This window comes from Bipolaris sorokiniana, assembly GCF_000338995.1.
Source record: "Bipolaris sorokiniana ND90Pr unplaced genomic scaffold COCSAscaffold_7, whole genome shotgun sequence".
NCBI classification, from domain to species: domain Eukaryota; kingdom Fungi; phylum Ascomycota; class Dothideomycetes; order Pleosporales; family Pleosporaceae; genus Bipolaris; species Bipolaris sorokiniana.
The window spans coordinates 1,561,841-1,577,615 of record NW_006911901.1 but is presented as its reverse complement, the minus strand read 5'-3'; the positions used below and the strand labels follow the sequence as shown (position 1 = coordinate 1,577,615).

Here is a 15,775-nt window from a genome sequence, read left to right as displayed (position 1 = left end):
TGTCGCAGCACGCTCGAGGGCCATTCCGACTATGTCAGCGCGATAGCCTTCTCGCCAGATAGGCAGCTGGTCGCGTCGGCATCTGGGGATAAGACAGTACGGCTGTGGGAGGCGGCGACAGGGAAGTGTCGCAGCACGCTCGAGGGCCATTCCAGGGAGGTCACCGCGGTGGCCTTCTCGCCAGACGGGCAGCTAGTCGCGTCGGCATCTGGGGATAAGACAGTACGGCTGTGGGAGGCGGCGACAGGGACGTGTCGCGGCACGCTCGAGGGCCATTCCGACTATGTCAGCGCGATAGCCTTTTCGCCAGACGGGCAGCTAGTCGCATCGGCATCTTGGGACAAGACAGTACGGCTGTGGGAGGCGGCGACAGGGACGTGTCTTAGCACGCTAGATAGCCCTTCCGAGTACATTTCGTATATCGGTTTCTCGCTAGATAGCCAGGTACTTCACACGAGCCGAGGTGATATTGCTTTGCCTCAAGCCCAAGTTGGCACATCGCTCTTGAGGCAGAGGCCGCAGTCCTCGTACGTTCTGGTACAGAACCAGTGGATATTGCACAATCAGCAGCGCTTCCTCTGGCTTCCACCAGAGTATCGATCAAACTCAACCACAGTACACGAGGAAGTAGCTTGTCTGGGGCTTATATCTGGCCGTGTAGTTTTGCTTAGGATTCTCTAGTACCATAGTTTTACAGATTCGCTTTAATATAAATAGTTATAGTGTAGGCTGCCTAACGTGATATAAATAGTGGTCATGTAGTTACCTGTTGCAAAAATGTATTAATACATTAGTAGTTACGAAGTCAGGGCTATGATATTAGGCTGATGAGGTTTTATTGTAATAAGTAAGGTGCGTCCCTAGGTGATGAGACACCCCGTATCGCGAGACACTTTTCCTACTGGACCGTCGGTATCACGCCAGCATTACTATGTAGGGTTGAGCTCAACGCGCGCGAATTTTTTAGCTGCTGTTCTCCTAGTATATCGGCCTCCGGCGCTATGAATGTGCTATCAACTATGCTGATGTTCATTCCGTTACTTCTGTCTAATGACTCTCCTCTAACATCCCCTTGCTCGTTTGCAACAATACATAGTTATCTATGAAGAACTTAATAGAATTTAAAGAGAGATAAGATAACTAGCAGAGGCTATAATCATACATAACGTTGAAGTGTTACATTTAAGTAAGGAGCGTGCAACTTAGTATTTCCTTCGCGTAGAGAGCAGTAACTATGGTTAAATCGTGTCTAAATGGGGGCGCGTTTAATAGTGACTCCTAGTATGTAACAGGTCGCAGTAGCGTGCTCAGATGTTTGCATGCCGCACTACACACTGGCTAGAAACCTTGGCTTCGAGCATTTCGCCAGTTCCTATTCCAGATCTACAGGCGCGCAATCAATTAACGCCCCGCTGGCGTCCGTTTGTATAAAACCAGCTCCTAGCAAGATCTACTGCCAGGCCGGTAGCTATGGCTGCGGCTGGCGCTGGCGCTTGCGACTGTGCGACGGGCTGCAGCATCCACACCTCGTAGGCCGTGGCAGCTGGCGGGTGGCTGTAGGGTAAATAACAAGGCTGAGTGGAAGCAGGCTGAGCGGCAACCAACATAACTTTCAGGCTGCCCAACACCATCTCATTCCTTCAGTTCTTCACCTCTCTATATCTCGCGTCATATCGCTCATTCATAACCCGTCTTCTTTTTCTACTACTTCTTCCTCTCTCTCACGACCGCCCATGGCGCGCCAGCTGCGCCGCGAAGACTACACAGTGGGATGGGTGTGCGCGCTGCCCATCGAGTTGGTTGCCGCCCAGGAGATGCTCGACGAGGAACACGAAAATCTCGAGCGCGACCCTATTGATAACGATGAGAACTTGTACGCCCTAGGGTCGATAGGCGGGCACAACGTAGCCATCGTGTGCCTACCCGCCGGCTGCATCGGCAACAACCCGGCGGCAGCCGTGGCGGCGCAGATGCGGGCAACCTTTAAGCGCATCCGGTTCGGGCTGATGGTGGGTATCGGTGGGGGAGTACCTAGCAAAGGGGTAGACATCCGGCTAGGAGACGTGGTGGTCAGTCAGCCCGACAAGACCTTCGGCGGGGTGGTGCAGTACGATATAGGGAAGGCAAAGCCGAGCGGGTTCGAGCGGACAGGGTCGCTCAACTCGCCGCCGCTGATGCTGCTTTCCGCGGTGAGGCAAGTGCAAGCTAAGGAGCTTCGAGGTCAGAGTAAGCTAGCTGAGCACGTGTCTAAGCTCGAGCGCATCTCCAAGTTCCAGCGCTGTAAGACAGGACCCGACATCCTCTTCGAAGCCGCATACGACCACGAGGGCGAAGAGACGTGCAGCAAGTGTAACACCAATAGGCAAAAAGACCGAGAACCGCGGGATGATGGAGAACTAGTAGTAACTCACTACGGAACGATCGCATCAGGAAACCAGGTGATGCGAAACGCCGCCCAACGCGATAGAGTCAGCGCCGACCTCAAAGGCGTGCTCTGCTTCGAGATGGAGGCCGCAGGCCTGATGAACAGCTTCCCATGCCTCGTGGTGCGTGGCATCTGCGACTACGCCGACTCTCACAAGAACAAACTGTGGCAGGCGTATGCGGCGGGCACGGCGGCGGCGTGGGCGAAGGAGGTGCTGTCAGCAATACCGCCAGCCCAGGTAGAGAAGGCGCTCACGGTAGACAAGGCCATTACACAGGCAGCAATCAAGCGTCATCTCGAAGATGACAGTACTTACAGAAGTAATAAGCGGGCAAGGCTGTTACACAGCACAGGTGAACTCGATGAGTCGGACGATAACGAGGACAACAGAACGAGCCCAGATGACAGTGAGGGAGTGAGCTCGGAATATGACGAGGACAACAGAACAAGCCCAGATGACAGTGAGGAAGTGAGCTCGGAATATGACGAGAGTGGGAGTTCAGAAGATAGTGAACAAAATGATCCAGGGAGTGAGAGTGACGGTCAATGGCGCTAATGTTGACTGCTCTAGGATGATGCGATCTATAGCCGGCAATAAAGCGTCCTATGGGTCATACTAGTACCATGTCCGTGCATGCAATGCACAGCCCACTAGGACAAAAGCCTGTTGAGATATGAGGCTATAAGTAGAGTCACACACAAAAGCTATCGTAGCAAGTTAAGAGCTGCTGGAAACAGAAATTTTGATATGTACGAGTGGAATGATATGATTTCAGTAACTAGCTCTCTAGCGTAGATATCTCAGCACACTACTGAGCTACTGTATGCTCAACGCTACGAGCAGCGCACGTCAGTAGGATGCGTTCCGACGACCTCGCCGTCTACGCGGAGAAACTACCAGGATATATACGTATTGCCCTAAATCGACTTTTTAAGGCTGCGATCTCAATCTTTGCTGTCTTTGCTTCCTTTCTAGCCTACCGAGCTTTTCTCAGATCTATACTACCGCGAAAAAAACAGGGGGGGTCAGAGGAGAGCTAGGAGGCAGCCTTGATAGAACGAGTGACAACACGGTTAACAACGCGCTTTTCAGTGTCGGAGGCCAACGTGCTAGGATAGCAGCAGCTACAGAATTGATGTGCATTAAGCTCAACTCTATCTACTTGCGTTATTCTGACACTAAAGCTCCGGAAGAACAAGCGTCTCGTTACACAGGCGTCTCGCTATCTAGGGACGCACCTTACAAGAGAGATTGTGATTATAAAGCCAAAGCTGATTAGTTACTACGTGATCTTCAACTTGCTGACAGGGTTACAGAGCTTATGCAGCCACAGGACTTTGGAGCCACAGGCTTGGCGCGGTGAAAATTACGCCGTAAACAGTTCCATACTAGCCATATGCGGAAGCTGCTCGCTAGAGAAGTACCGACAGGGGTGGCGATCATGCATAAATATGAGCGCCACGCCGCACCGAGGGTTAGGATTGGCTCTACAGCATGGCTGAAGGTTTCCTCAATGCATACAACTTCATTCCTTAGTATGGGGGGTGCAATAGAGCGAGATGGAGGCTATCTGCAGCGGTGTCACTATTTTGCTCTAGAAAAGGTGTCTTTTGCGTATCAGCGTGGATTTAACAACAATAGCGTAATTTCCGTAAGGAGAGGTGTCTACACCTACAGAAGAAGGTAAAAAACGTGACCAATCTATCACGAGAGTATAAAAACAACGCGTGAATAGAGATGTCGTGTCCCGAGGATAAAGTACCCCTCTTTTCTTGCGGCACGTAGGGATCTGCGTGACGCAGGGAGGGACATTATATTAATGTCGGTTCTGGATGAAGGTGGAAGTGATCCACTATTGGTACAAATGCCCCTCAATCGGAGACTCAACCGGAAAACTGGTGAAACAACAATGCCCGATATGCTCATCTCTATTAAATTCCCCATCATTTCCATGACTAACCGCACCCCATTGTACTGGCAGGACACTGGCGTCGCCATCTTCCTTTGGCGGATGACACGCAGCACTGATAGCCGCTGAGTTGCTAGCTGCCAGGGGAATACCTGACGGGAAACGTATCCTACTAATAGCAATGCCAGTTGCTGCAATAACAGTCGCAACAACCATTGTCAGTATGATAGGAACGGGCGAGTAACCACATGTCGAGATCTGGTCTTTGACTCGCCGTGTGTACATTTCGGTAACGGAGATCTGTACCTTGAACAGACTTTGCGAGGCGAGCCAGTGGAAGAGGCCAGACAACAGTGTCACTGGTATTGCGTAGCGGTACGGCACACCGAGCCAGTACGTATGGCGCTGCTGGCCTACAGGCGATGTGACGCGCAAAGGCTTACGCTCAACGCTGTAACTCGCCCATTCCGACGAGATGAACATGGTTGTGTAGAGCGCGTTGAAAGCGAGATACATGTAGGAAAGGAGCGCTTGGGGCGTATTGGCTAGGAGTACGCCGCCCATGAGCGATGTGTCAAAGTTGAGTAGGTTGTTGCCCTGGATGGTGCCAAACCCAGTTTCCCACAATCTTTTAGGGTCCCGTGGCATGTTTCTCAATGCTAGAACTGCTAGGGGAATGCCAGCTACGAACAAGGCGCTGTAACTGTAGCGGGAATACGATGAGTTTGTTTGTTTCAAGAGGGCGAAGAGTTGACTTACGACCAGTACGTAGCAACCCATCTCCTTTCACTAGGCGCCATTGCCCATGTACGTCTTCTTGGCCTGAACCTTCTGCGATCTCTATTCATTGCAATATTATGGTTGTCCATGGCCCATTGGTTCCAATTCCACCACAACTCCACATGGCGCCGGGTTTGCAGACAGCGTCCGCTCGTCGAGGGGTCCGGGTTGTCAAGAAAACTGGCAATGGCATCCCCAATGGTTACGAATGCGGCATGACCTCCGCATTTCCAGAGGGTAATAGCTATACAAGTGGCTTTGACCAAGTTGGCTATGATAACCAGAATCGCAATCACAAAGCTGAATTGTAACTCGCAGAACTCTTCGACCTGTTCAACTAGACAGTATGATAGATCGCTTCCGTACGGCTTCCATTGCGATCTATCCCGTGGGATCTCGCTTTCGTCACCCGGATCGCCTGATTATTGCAGTTTGGTTAGCATCAGTACTAGCTTCATATGTACATCTGGCATTGCTTACATCCTGTTGATGAGTGTGACTGACATCGCCATACATTAGATGGGTATCTGCGCGGTGAGCTTGGAAAGGGGAGGGTAGCGTTAAAATCCACTCGTTGGTAACTGTCATTCTCGTTGTCCATGAGCGTTGAATCATTTGTGATCTGCGCCCATTCAAAACCTCCCAGTTCTAATCGGCGGAGTTCCCATTTCTCGGGGTTTCTCCATACTGTTGGTTGCGCTTGGATCAGGTAGATATTACCAACGTCTGAAACGTAGTGACTACCGTACTTGCTGAAACACTCCGCTGCAGTCATGTTCTGATACATGGGTACAGTAGTCCCATTGCTCAATTTTACGGTGTCGTCAATCTCGATGCGATACGGCTCGAAATCTCTTATCCAAGTTTTGTTCCGCAAACTTTCGATGTCCGTGAAGTTGTCGAAATTGTCAAAATTATATTCTCTCCCTTGAATCCAATCCACCATGGTAGGTAAAACAAAATATTCATTTGCCTGGAGCTGTGTAAAAACGACCGAGTTGAATAAGAGGTGTAATGGTACTGATGATAGAAACAGAAACATATAGATGATGACGCGTTCTCGCCGGGTATACCGCAAATTGCGTAAATTCGGGACACCAATATGCAGCCAACGGCGCTGAGCGTGGGCGCGATCGACCTCTTCTCTGTTCGGGGCTGCGAGTACTTGCATAACGTAGTTGCTACCGCACAGCAGCATGGTACTGAGAACCTTGCTGCGTCGTAAGCAAGATAGTCTCAGATGCGAACAGATAGCTTACATTGACAAGCAGGTGTATTTTGACATTCATGTTTCTGACAACCGCACAGTTTCCGCGATACATTGTGCCGACAGCACCATTAGCCTGAAAGCTAGGATTTGCCCAAACCCAGATGGTGATGCCGAGGTTGAAGACGAAGACGACGACGGCTCCGATCAATGAGACGAGTGCGCCAGTTCGCCATCCAGAGGGGAGAAATCTCTTTTTGGGTAGCTTTTCATGACGACTGCTGTGTCCTTGAGGAAGGAGATGGCCGCTGACGTCTGATAGTTGTTTGGTGGTCTTCGCAGAACGGAGTAGCTTTACGAAAGACGGGCTGCGTTGACTTTCAATAGTATAGTCATCGCTGGTTCGGATACTTGAAGCCCCTTGTCTGAACTGATGTTTAGAGAGCGCTGGGACTGAGGCAGCATTCAAAGCCTTACCGATGCCCATGAAGCTGGAGTAGCTCCATGTCGTTAGAAATTCTACCGCCATCAGTCGCGTGATGTAGCGATTCGTACATTACCACTTTGTGACGCAGAGTAAGACCAATTTCATTATGGACGTCTGACTACGGTCGGGATGTCTGGGGTAGGTGAATACTAAGGCGAAAGTTATTCGAGTCAACTTCCGCTATATGTAAATCAGGCCGCCAGTGGGGGCCGATGCCCAGCATGATCTGCGCCATGCTTCGAAATTGCACAACCCGTCGTATGCGAGGATATCAAATATGGAGGGGTGAGTGCGCCTTGCCTAGGTAGAAGGCCGCTGCCAAGCACCTCGGTAGCCGATCGGGTAAAGTCATCATTGGCAGTGTCAGAAGGCGTCCACCAGCGAAGCCTGCAACAAGGATAGGGCACATATCTCAACCACCCTCAACATCGTATCCGATCATCCTGAAGTTCTCACTTGATTGAATTGATAAACCTCATATAGAACACCAAGCCATAGATCTCAGCCACTCCCAGCATTCCATCTGAACATGCCCTAAGCGGGCAGGACATGGAAGTACCAGAGAGTATAGCGTAAGAACCTAAAGCAATAGGGAACGTTGACAGGATCCTCCCACCCGGGGCACTAAATGAAGGCTCTAGATTGCCCTCAAAAGAAGTCCGCCAGTACTGTTGTTAGGTGACTGTTCACGCGTGACTAGGCTGGTGGCAATACCGGTGAAATCCAACGTGACAACCTTTCCGGTAGCCAGAGCTGCGAGCCACTTGGTGCCTAGCGTGTGAGAGATCACACCAACACCTAGGAAGCCTGGAGATAGCTCAAGGTTGAAGTTCCTTTCATTAGCATTAGACTTGGTCGAAATCATGATGTAATGGGCCCCGAGGTCCAACGCGCTTTGCAGATGCTCCTCAATGTATCCCAAAGAGATAAGAACAACTTTGCCAGAAAGGTCCGCCGTGTTACCGGAAATAGGTCCGCAATCATCCGCAGTCTAATTGGTGTTGAATGATGGAGTCCAGAGTGGCAGTACACCGGCGTTTATCCAATTGCCTGGGTTGCCTCTGGCCCATTTGAAGCTATGTTTCATGTTGTTTGAAACCTAGTAAGAGGACTGCGTTAATAGCAAAGGTGCTACAGTGTTTTCATAAGAAGCAATAGCAGCGACACCATTTCCTCCATCTGGGCCACTGATGTAAAACAATCCTTGATCACCAGAGTTCCTGGCAGCAACGGTAACAATAACTCCCTTGGCAACAATCCGGGCAGCAATAACGTCAAGAAAACTTTCGTTCCATCCGTCAGAGAAAATAAGAAAGAGAGTAATGATATGAGCCCCCTCTTGCTGTGCGCGCAGGAGCCCAGCTGCAATGACGGAATTATCAATTAGACCAATGCAACCTGCTACCTTGTAGGCTGCTATTTTACCGTCCTAAGAAAGATACATTAGAGCTAGTTTACAGCTCTTTCAGAAGCTCTTACAGGTACAGCCCCTATAAAGCCGTATTCATTTTGTTAGGCAGCAATGATACCAGCCACGTGCGTACCATGTCCCTGATTTATGTTCAGCTTATGTATGCAGCGCTATAGGAAAGGGCATATACCATGCAATCCATTGGATCATCATCAGGAATAGGGTAGTGGATCCATTATACGCGTCACCAACGAAATCATGACCGCTAACAATCAAGCAATCGGGTCCAAGGCATCCATCGAGTGCTGGGTGGGTGTGATCAATTTTGGTTAAGGTTAGCAGTTATATATTGACCGAGTATGATACCTACATCAGAATCAACAATTGCGATCTTAACTCCATTGCCAGTGATGCCCTTTGCGTGTAACTTGTCGACTTTGGTCATAACGTGGGGCGAGTATGTTTGATTGCCTTGGAAATCTCTAGCCACCAGATGGGATGAGCCTGTTGACCCAGGCGATCCAACCCCTCCAACCTGTAGGTTAGGTGTAGACAAAAGAGTCTTTGGCCAGACGTTTTTGATGGCTGGATTCAAAAGCAATAAAGACATGTGTTCATCGGGGGATTTCTCGTTCTTGAACAGAACAGCAGCGCCCTTGAACAGATCGTAGTCCAAGTCCTGTATCTTGACGACGTCAAGAATCTCGATGGCCGATCAAAGTAACTTCGAATATTTAGCACAATTCATTTATTTTTGGTAAGCCGTTACCTCGAGACCGGTCTCTTGGAATTCAACAATGAAAGCGCCTGGGACAACCTGCTGCTGTTTTGATCCAGCTACAGCTTCCAGCAACAGTGGTAAAAGGTATGATTTCCAACCCATGATGATCAGTAGTGGAAAAAAAGTAAGAGACTAAGTAAGAAAAAGCGAAAGCACACAAAACGAGTGCAGGGTAAAGAGCGTCAATAGTTCAAAACTATGTGGGCTGTACAATAAAGGCAACTGGAGAAATTTGTATTCAATCAGATATGGCCCTTTTGTAAGCTCTAGCAGCTTATGTTGAACGGCCCTTCACGGAAATAAGTTGGAGAATTGTAGATACTCAGCAATACGAATTTTTGCCCTGCCAAAGTGATCTCTTTTAGATATAGTGCTGATACAGCGTGTACCGTTGTATATACATGTTCTCAGGCCTTGAAACTCTAGGGTTGAGGAGACCATTTGCCGCAGCACTCACTAAGCAGGCTGACATTGTTAAGGCAGGCCTACTCTTGGGGAACTGGAATAGCTGGATGACACCAGAGTGTAACTACTTAACAAAGCCAATACCACGCACTGCTTAGCTATAGAATGTAAACAAATGAAGAGTATTCAATATAGTTAGTAATACTTGTGGAGCTTTTGTAGATTTTGTAACGCTGTTTGGAGTGACTCTTGCTGTGATTTGGGCTGATGTTGAACGAAGTTTGTATCCGGCTGTTTCGGTTTTCCAAAGAGCCTGCTTGCATTGGAAAAGGGGTCCTAAGTGTACATGTCATTACGTGTAAACGCTAGTACTAAAGCATCGGGTGATTGTCGTATCGATCTGCTGCTTATTGTTCGCAGTTGTTACATAAGGTCAGACAGCGAAAGTTATTCTACGTACCCCGCATTTCCGAAGGAAGGTTACCCATGTAGATGTACTCGATATAGGGCTGTGATATCTGGCATCAGAAGGGAAACAATTGGACGCATTGTAATAATAAAAAGTACATGTAATATGTATGTTAGCAACAGATAATCTTAGGAAGGGAGAGCAGACGAACTTGATGTAACAACGTGACAAGGTTTCTTTAAACAATCTTTAGAAGCGCGGTTTAGTTTCGTTTCTGTAAAGAATTAGTGCCTAGGATATCGCAAAGGCGCATCGCTTACTTATAACCGGAACTAGGGCCCTGGGAAATAACGATCCCCAGATGATTTCGTCAGCAGTGCAGTGAGAAGGGGAAGAGAAGATTCTAGGGGTGCTGATCTCACTTCCACCATTTTTGTTCTCCGCCTGCTTAACTTGACAAAAAAAGCCAGATTTTATTTCAGCACCTCTAGAACTGGGCTAACAACATTGTAGAACAGACACAGTACCAAAGAACCTGCGTTTCAAATGTAGATTTGATGCAACTAATGTCGCTATAACAGCAGATAATGCACGGCCTTTGGTAGAAAAGAAAGCCCAAAGACGTTTACAAAAAAGAAGATATACACTAAAGGGGAAAACCGTTTAAATAGTAAAGGGTCAGGCTCACTCATTCAGATGCCTCACAACAGCATCTAAATGATGTTTCTTCCAAGACAATAATTCGCTTATTTCATTGTGTCATTAACGCGGTATACCAATTCTCCGTCCAACACTCTTAACCTCTGTCACCTCTCTCACCCCTCACGACCAAAACCTACACCGACCCCCTCCTCATTCTCCTAATAGCACTCGGCGTACTCGTAGGCGGCAACGGGACGAACTCCTCCGTATGCGTCGCCTTCGCCGTCCCATTCGTCTTATAATCGCTCGTAACCACCTGCGTCCCATCTGCAATAACCACATGATCCAATACCCGCCTAAAATGCTCTAAGCTAGCTTCAGGCTGATAATACGGGACCTCATGCCCAGCCTCATAGATCCTCGTGAAACTAAAATTGCCAAACTCGCGCACCTCGCCGTACTCGACGCCGTCGACGAGAAAGGGTGTGTAGCCAGCGGCGCGGAAGTCCTCGGCATGAGTGAAGTTGACGGCGAGGGATACGGCTTCGCCGCCGAACCAGTTGCAGATGTAGTCTGCGTCACCGTAGAGGAGGGCGACGCGGACGCCGTAGGCGAGGATTTCTTCGAGGTCCTCGAGGAAGTTGGGGAAGACGAAGTCACCGGTGCGGCTGAAGCCGCGGGATACGTTGCGGGCGTTGGTGCTGGTGTAGTTGATGTTTACGCCGATGGCCTCTTGGGTTGAAGCGAGGTTCAGGAAGGATTGGAAGTAGTCGGGGGGCGTGGGGTCGTCGTAGGGGTGTCGGATGTCGTAGACACCTCGGCCGCCAAATGCGTAATATGGCTCTTCGACGAGCGATCGGCAGAGGTTGGTTGCGGATGAACATGTCAGATAGCCGTCTGGGGTGGTGCGGTCGGATTGCTTGCAGTATTCGATTTGGTCGTGGCAGCCTTCTGGCATGTAGTAGGCGTTCTTCATGAAGGTGTAAACCGTGTCATTGACTGATTTGATACCATAAGTGTTGTTGACAGCGAACTCGGGGTAGTAAGGGGCCTGGATCTGCTCATCGACAATTCCGTTGATTATACCGAGAGTGTCCATGCGAATCTCAACACCAGGGGAAGAACCGTTCTTGATCTTCTCATTTTGCTGGTAGAAGTAGTTGTAGAAACCAGGTCCATAGTGACCTCCGTAGCTAGAAACTAATTAGTAATACGTTATCTAGTCTTGTCGCTGATTTACTAACCTCTCAGTCCACAGATTGAATGTAAAGTTAGTAATATCTGGGTCGAGCTGGGGGCTTAGGTCCAAGAAAGCCTGGAGAATGTGCCACGCTCCAATGGCTGCAGCATCGGTAGTGTTTGTGGTATCAGGATCAACAAGCGAGTATCGACCGTCGGCATCGGTTTCTGTGGTCTCGTAGGAAAACCCTACACCAACGGGCTGCGAGAGGTAGAGCATGTTGCTGTGCTCATTCCATGAATAAGGATTCAATTGTGTCTTCAAATCCTCAGTAACATTGCAAGGGCCATGTTCTTGAAAGAGACCGATGAGCGAGTCACTTCCTGGTCCACCGTTCAACCAAAGTGTCTGGAGACAAAGTCAAAGTCTGCCACCGAATTTTGAGTTGAAATATGGGCTTTACTTACCAACGGCTTTTCGGAAGGGTTTTCACGCGCCTCGAAGAACCAGAAGAACATGTTAGTAGTAGGATTGAGACTGATGTAGCCGGCATAATCGTCGACACCTTCAGTAGTCTCACAAACTCCCGCCTTTCCGGGCTGCTTGTAGCGAATCTCGGCACCCTGGGCAGACTTGATGGTTGTGACGCCAGTGGGGTCAGCAGGGACCTGACGCTCAGTGATGAATGGCTTGCGAGCATGACTGAGCGTCGCTGCTGCCAAGACGGCAGCGATATGGGTGAAGCGCGCCATGGTGAAAAGCTTGTCGTGAAGAAGAATGACCAAGGCTTGAGCAGTGGGCTTGCCGAGAAGGCCGCTTCTCTCGGCCTTCTTAAATACGCTGAATCCGTACGGGGCTAAGCCGTTTAATGACATTGAATGATCTTGCTATGTACATTTCTTTCCGCCTGCCGTTGTTGAGCACTGCATCGCAGGCAAACTCCATGGGAGTCAAATGCGATCTGTGGGTAGCCGTACAGTAGATTAATCCGAATCAGGCAACTGCAAAGTAAGACTGGTCATTGCGATTGGCCGGATAACACGAGTATGAAGATCCTGCGAGTTATGCGTTAAGGCAACAATACTAGGAGCTTTCGGAAATACTGACTACTCAGTTGCCGCGTTTGGATTTTGTGCCCCCGGTCACTAACTATAGCTCAGGACAAACAGAACAGAGCCGAAGATGCAAACTGTGCCGCAATTTTTCAACCATCGAAACTACTGTCTAAGGCGTGTTTTCCATCGATGAAAGAGAGTGACGATTCGTGTGTTTTTCTCCAACATTGTCCAACGAGGTCAGGGTAGTCTACGCACATCAAATCACGCACCTTACCCAAACAAGAAGCTCGCTATGCGCAGTGGCGGAACAAGGCCTCTTGCCAAGTCGTTCGGTGAGCCGGGGAAAGCTTATCAACGTCATAGTTGTAGCCTCATCCTGGAGGTTGGGGCACAGTTGAGAGTGTTGTGGCGTGTTGGACCGTTGCAAAAGCGGAGAAGAGGCCGCCAGCCCCACGCGACATCGATATTGCTGGTGTAACGCTAGCTGCAGTCGGCAGGTCACCGTCTATCGATTATCGCAACAGGGCGTTATTGGATTTGCAGTACAGCTCGTACTGCATGGGTCTGATGTTCTCAACTTAAGCCGTCTCGGTACAATCTGGCTGTTGACCGGAAACTCGTGTCGAGGTGGCTAGGTACTACACCGGCAAAGTGCATGAGAAAAGAAGTACCACCCAAGAACACGTTAAAATCATGATAGTCTACCAACACGCCTTCCTCAACATCGAAAATCCCAATCCATCACATCACTCAGGCTCTGCTCCTTCTCCGCCTAATCTCCTCCACATCACCCCCAAAAAACCTCGCAATCTCTTCATCCAACTCCCTCCCCACCAGCTTCTCCATTTCCCTAGCCCTCTTCACAGGACTAACCCCCATCTGATTCGCACTCGCAAAAATGACATCCAGCTCCTCCAAACTACGTCCCTTTGGCTCAGGAAAAAAGAAGTAAACACTAGGCACGATCGCCGCATTGAACACAGCAAACATGGTATACGTGTTATACGACAGGTTGGCAAAAGCCGGAGGCGTGATCATAACAATGAGAAAATTAGAGAGCCAATTCGAGCAAGTGGACAACGCATTTGCCTGGATGCGAGTGCGCAGATTGGTGATTTCGGCTGGGTACAACCACGACATGCCGAGCCAGCCGATGGCGAAGAAAGTGTTGAAGCCGAACATGAAGATGACGGCTGTAATGCCGTATCGTGGCTCCAAGATTGGGGCGCCGAATTCGTCGGGTGTGGCAGTCGAGGTCATGCCGCTCATGATGGCCATGCTGGCCATTTGACCGAGGGCACCGAAGAGCATGAGTTTGCGTCGGCCCACACGTTCAATTAGGGGAATGGCGATTAGACCGGCGAGAAAGTATTCGGTTCCGTTGCAGGCGGAGAGAAGGCGAGACATGTCTGGGCCAAAGCCCAGGGAGTTCTCGAAGACGTAGGTGGCATAGTATGTCTAAAAAGGTGTAATCAGTGTAAAAATCAAAATAGAAGTCCTATAGGTACTTACAATGAGATTGATACCACTGATTTGCTGGAAGAATTGCGACACGACGCCGAGTGTAGTGCGTCTAAGGTTCTGACTCGGACCGTTATGTAAGAGTTCCCTCATCTTGAACGGACCATCCTTGCTCTGTGCTTCGAGCGCATCGATGATGTTAGTAAGCTCCGTTTCTACTTCTTCAGAATCAACAGGTGCGTCAGCAAGACGAGCAAGGAGTTCGCGAGCTTCAGTGTAGCGGCCGCGCATGACGAGCCACCGTGGCGAGTCTGGCAAGTAGAGAAGGGCAATCCTGGTAGAGCATTAGCATGGTTTAATTTGACGCCGAAAGATGCACATACATGACGAGAATGGTGAATAACGATTGAAACATGATTGGAAATCTCCAACGGACAGAACTGTAGCTCTCGCCTGATGGGACAAAGTAGAAGCCATAGGTGACCCAATATGAGATCATAACACCAGCCACAATAACCGCTCCAGATGTGATGATCAAGCGTCCTCGCTTTTCGGGTTTCGCGCATTCGGATTGCCAGGTGGGTATCGCTGTATGAATGTCAGTCTCGTACAAAGACATATCATAACCTCAATACGTACTCGCCGTGACCATGCCATTACCGATTCCTCCTACAACACGTCCAATGCAGAGTAAAGCATAGGCTCCAGAATTCCCACCATTGGCCCCTCCAGGGGCAACTTGGAGTATAGTTCCGATGATCATAATGAGACTTCCCCAAAAGCTACTACTCTTCCTGCCCCAGACCTCGCCGTAGAACAGAATGAGAACTGCGCCCAAAAAGCATCCAATCTGATAAACTGCAACGGCAGCTGAGAGGATACTCGGGCTTCCCGTACACATATCCGGGCTGGGTATGGTGTTGGTTGGTGCATCAAGCCAGCACAAGTTGTTCTGGCGCTCACGGGATGTCATGAGAGGGAAGTGGCGCTGGAAGTCATCGAGAGTTAAGACACCGGATAAAACACCTTGGTCATATCCGAACATGAGGAAGGCGAGACACGAGCACCAAGCGATGGCGTTGTTGAGTGCCTTGCCTTGGAGGCGGCCGTGTCCAGGAACGTCCCATTCTGGTAAGTTACCGAGTTTAGAGAACAAACCTAAGGCTGAGCCTGGCTTCTTCGCTGCTTCTTGTTGCTCGTTGAAATGTTGGGGTATGGTTTGGGACTGGTGAAAGTCTATGTCATCGATGCGACTGTCAGGAGAGTGCTCGGAACGCTTCTCAGTCGACTTTTCAGGATCCATCTTGAAAATTTGAAGAGAGGCCAAAACACAGTCGAACAGGGAATGAGAGAAAGGCTAGTGGATGTCATTTTATACGACGATGTGCCTCTGCTAGTTTGACACTTTTGCCAGGTGCACGACAAAGCCAAGGTTGAACATGCTCCGCCTTTCCCCAGCACGATCAACCCCAGCCTTGGCTCCCACATAGATTGGGGATTTGGGTACAGGAAAAGACTTCTAGTTACGTAGTCCAAGTCTTCAGGAAGCCGGCACGGCCTAGTCGGGTAAGCCGGCATCACGATGGAGACTTGTCGACCGGATTAGCTCCAGCCAAGAG

The 15,775-nt window shown here is 49.6% G+C and overlaps 6 protein-coding genes across 6 annotated transcripts in view; 2 read left to right on the top strand and 4 right to left on the bottom strand.

The window, feature by feature from the left end:
• The window catches only part of COCSADRAFT_143120 (uncharacterized protein), a gene marked incomplete at its 3' end in the record, with an annotated part of 4,652 nt that extends 3,971 nt beyond the window's left edge, over positions 1-681 (top strand). The window contains exon 3 of the mRNA XM_007702084.1: positions 9-681. Within this exon, the coding sequence (XP_007700274.1) occupies positions 9-681 (673 nt within the window). The remainder of the gene's footprint in view (positions 1-8) is intronic.
• An 822-nt stretch (positions 682-1,503) lies between these two features.
• On the top strand, positions 1,504-3,233 carry COCSADRAFT_37092 (uncharacterized protein). The gene has a single exon (XM_007701678.1). The coding sequence runs from the start codon at positions 1,734-1,736 to the stop codon at positions 2,979-2,981; it is 1,248 nt and encodes a 415-aa protein (XP_007699868.1). The 5' UTR covers positions 1,504-1,733; the 3' UTR covers positions 2,982-3,233.
• Positions 3,234-4,278: 1,045 nt separating this feature from the next.
• On the bottom strand, positions 4,279-6,157 carry COCSADRAFT_90265 (uncharacterized protein; the record flags this gene model as incomplete). The annotated part of the gene is made up of 3 exons (XM_007702083.1): positions 4,279-5,038; positions 5,095-5,533; positions 5,596-6,157. The coding sequence occupies 3 exons, from the start codon at positions 6,155-6,157 to the stop codon at positions 4,279-4,281; spliced, it is 1,761 nt and encodes a 586-aa protein (XP_007700273.1).
• Positions 6,158-7,446: 1,289 nt separating this feature from the next.
• COCSADRAFT_357538 (uncharacterized protein) lies at positions 7,447-9,103 on the bottom strand (the record flags this gene model as incomplete). The annotated part of the gene is made up of 6 exons (XM_007702082.1): positions 7,447-7,800; positions 7,945-8,238; positions 8,354-8,360; positions 8,411-8,525; positions 8,587-8,905; positions 8,990-9,103. 6 exons carry the CDS (start codon positions 9,101-9,103, stop codon positions 7,447-7,449), a joined length of 1,203 nt encoding a protein of 400 aa, XP_007700272.1.
• Positions 9,104-10,382: 1,279 nt separating this feature from the next.
• Positions 10,383-12,431, bottom strand: COCSADRAFT_37091 (uncharacterized protein). Its single transcript, XM_007701677.1, has 3 exons — positions 12,105-12,431; positions 11,702-12,045; positions 10,383-11,650 (listed from the first exon to the last, which is right to left on the bottom strand). The coding sequence occupies exons 1-3, from the start codon at positions 12,387-12,389 to the stop codon at positions 10,651-10,653; spliced, it is 1,629 nt and encodes a 542-aa protein (XP_007699867.1). The 5' UTR covers positions 12,390-12,431; the 3' UTR covers positions 10,383-10,650.
• A 934-nt stretch (positions 12,432-13,365) lies between these two features.
• COCSADRAFT_117978 (uncharacterized protein) lies at positions 13,366-15,231 on the bottom strand. Its single transcript, XM_007702081.1, has 4 exons — positions 14,796-15,231; positions 14,540-14,744; positions 14,208-14,490; positions 13,366-14,153 (listed from the first exon to the last, which is right to left on the bottom strand). The coding sequence occupies exons 1-4, from the start codon at positions 15,199-15,201 to the stop codon at positions 13,446-13,448; spliced, it is 1,602 nt and encodes a 533-aa protein (XP_007700271.1). The 5' UTR covers positions 15,202-15,231; the 3' UTR covers positions 13,366-13,445.
• Positions 15,232-15,775: the final 544 nt, after the last annotated feature.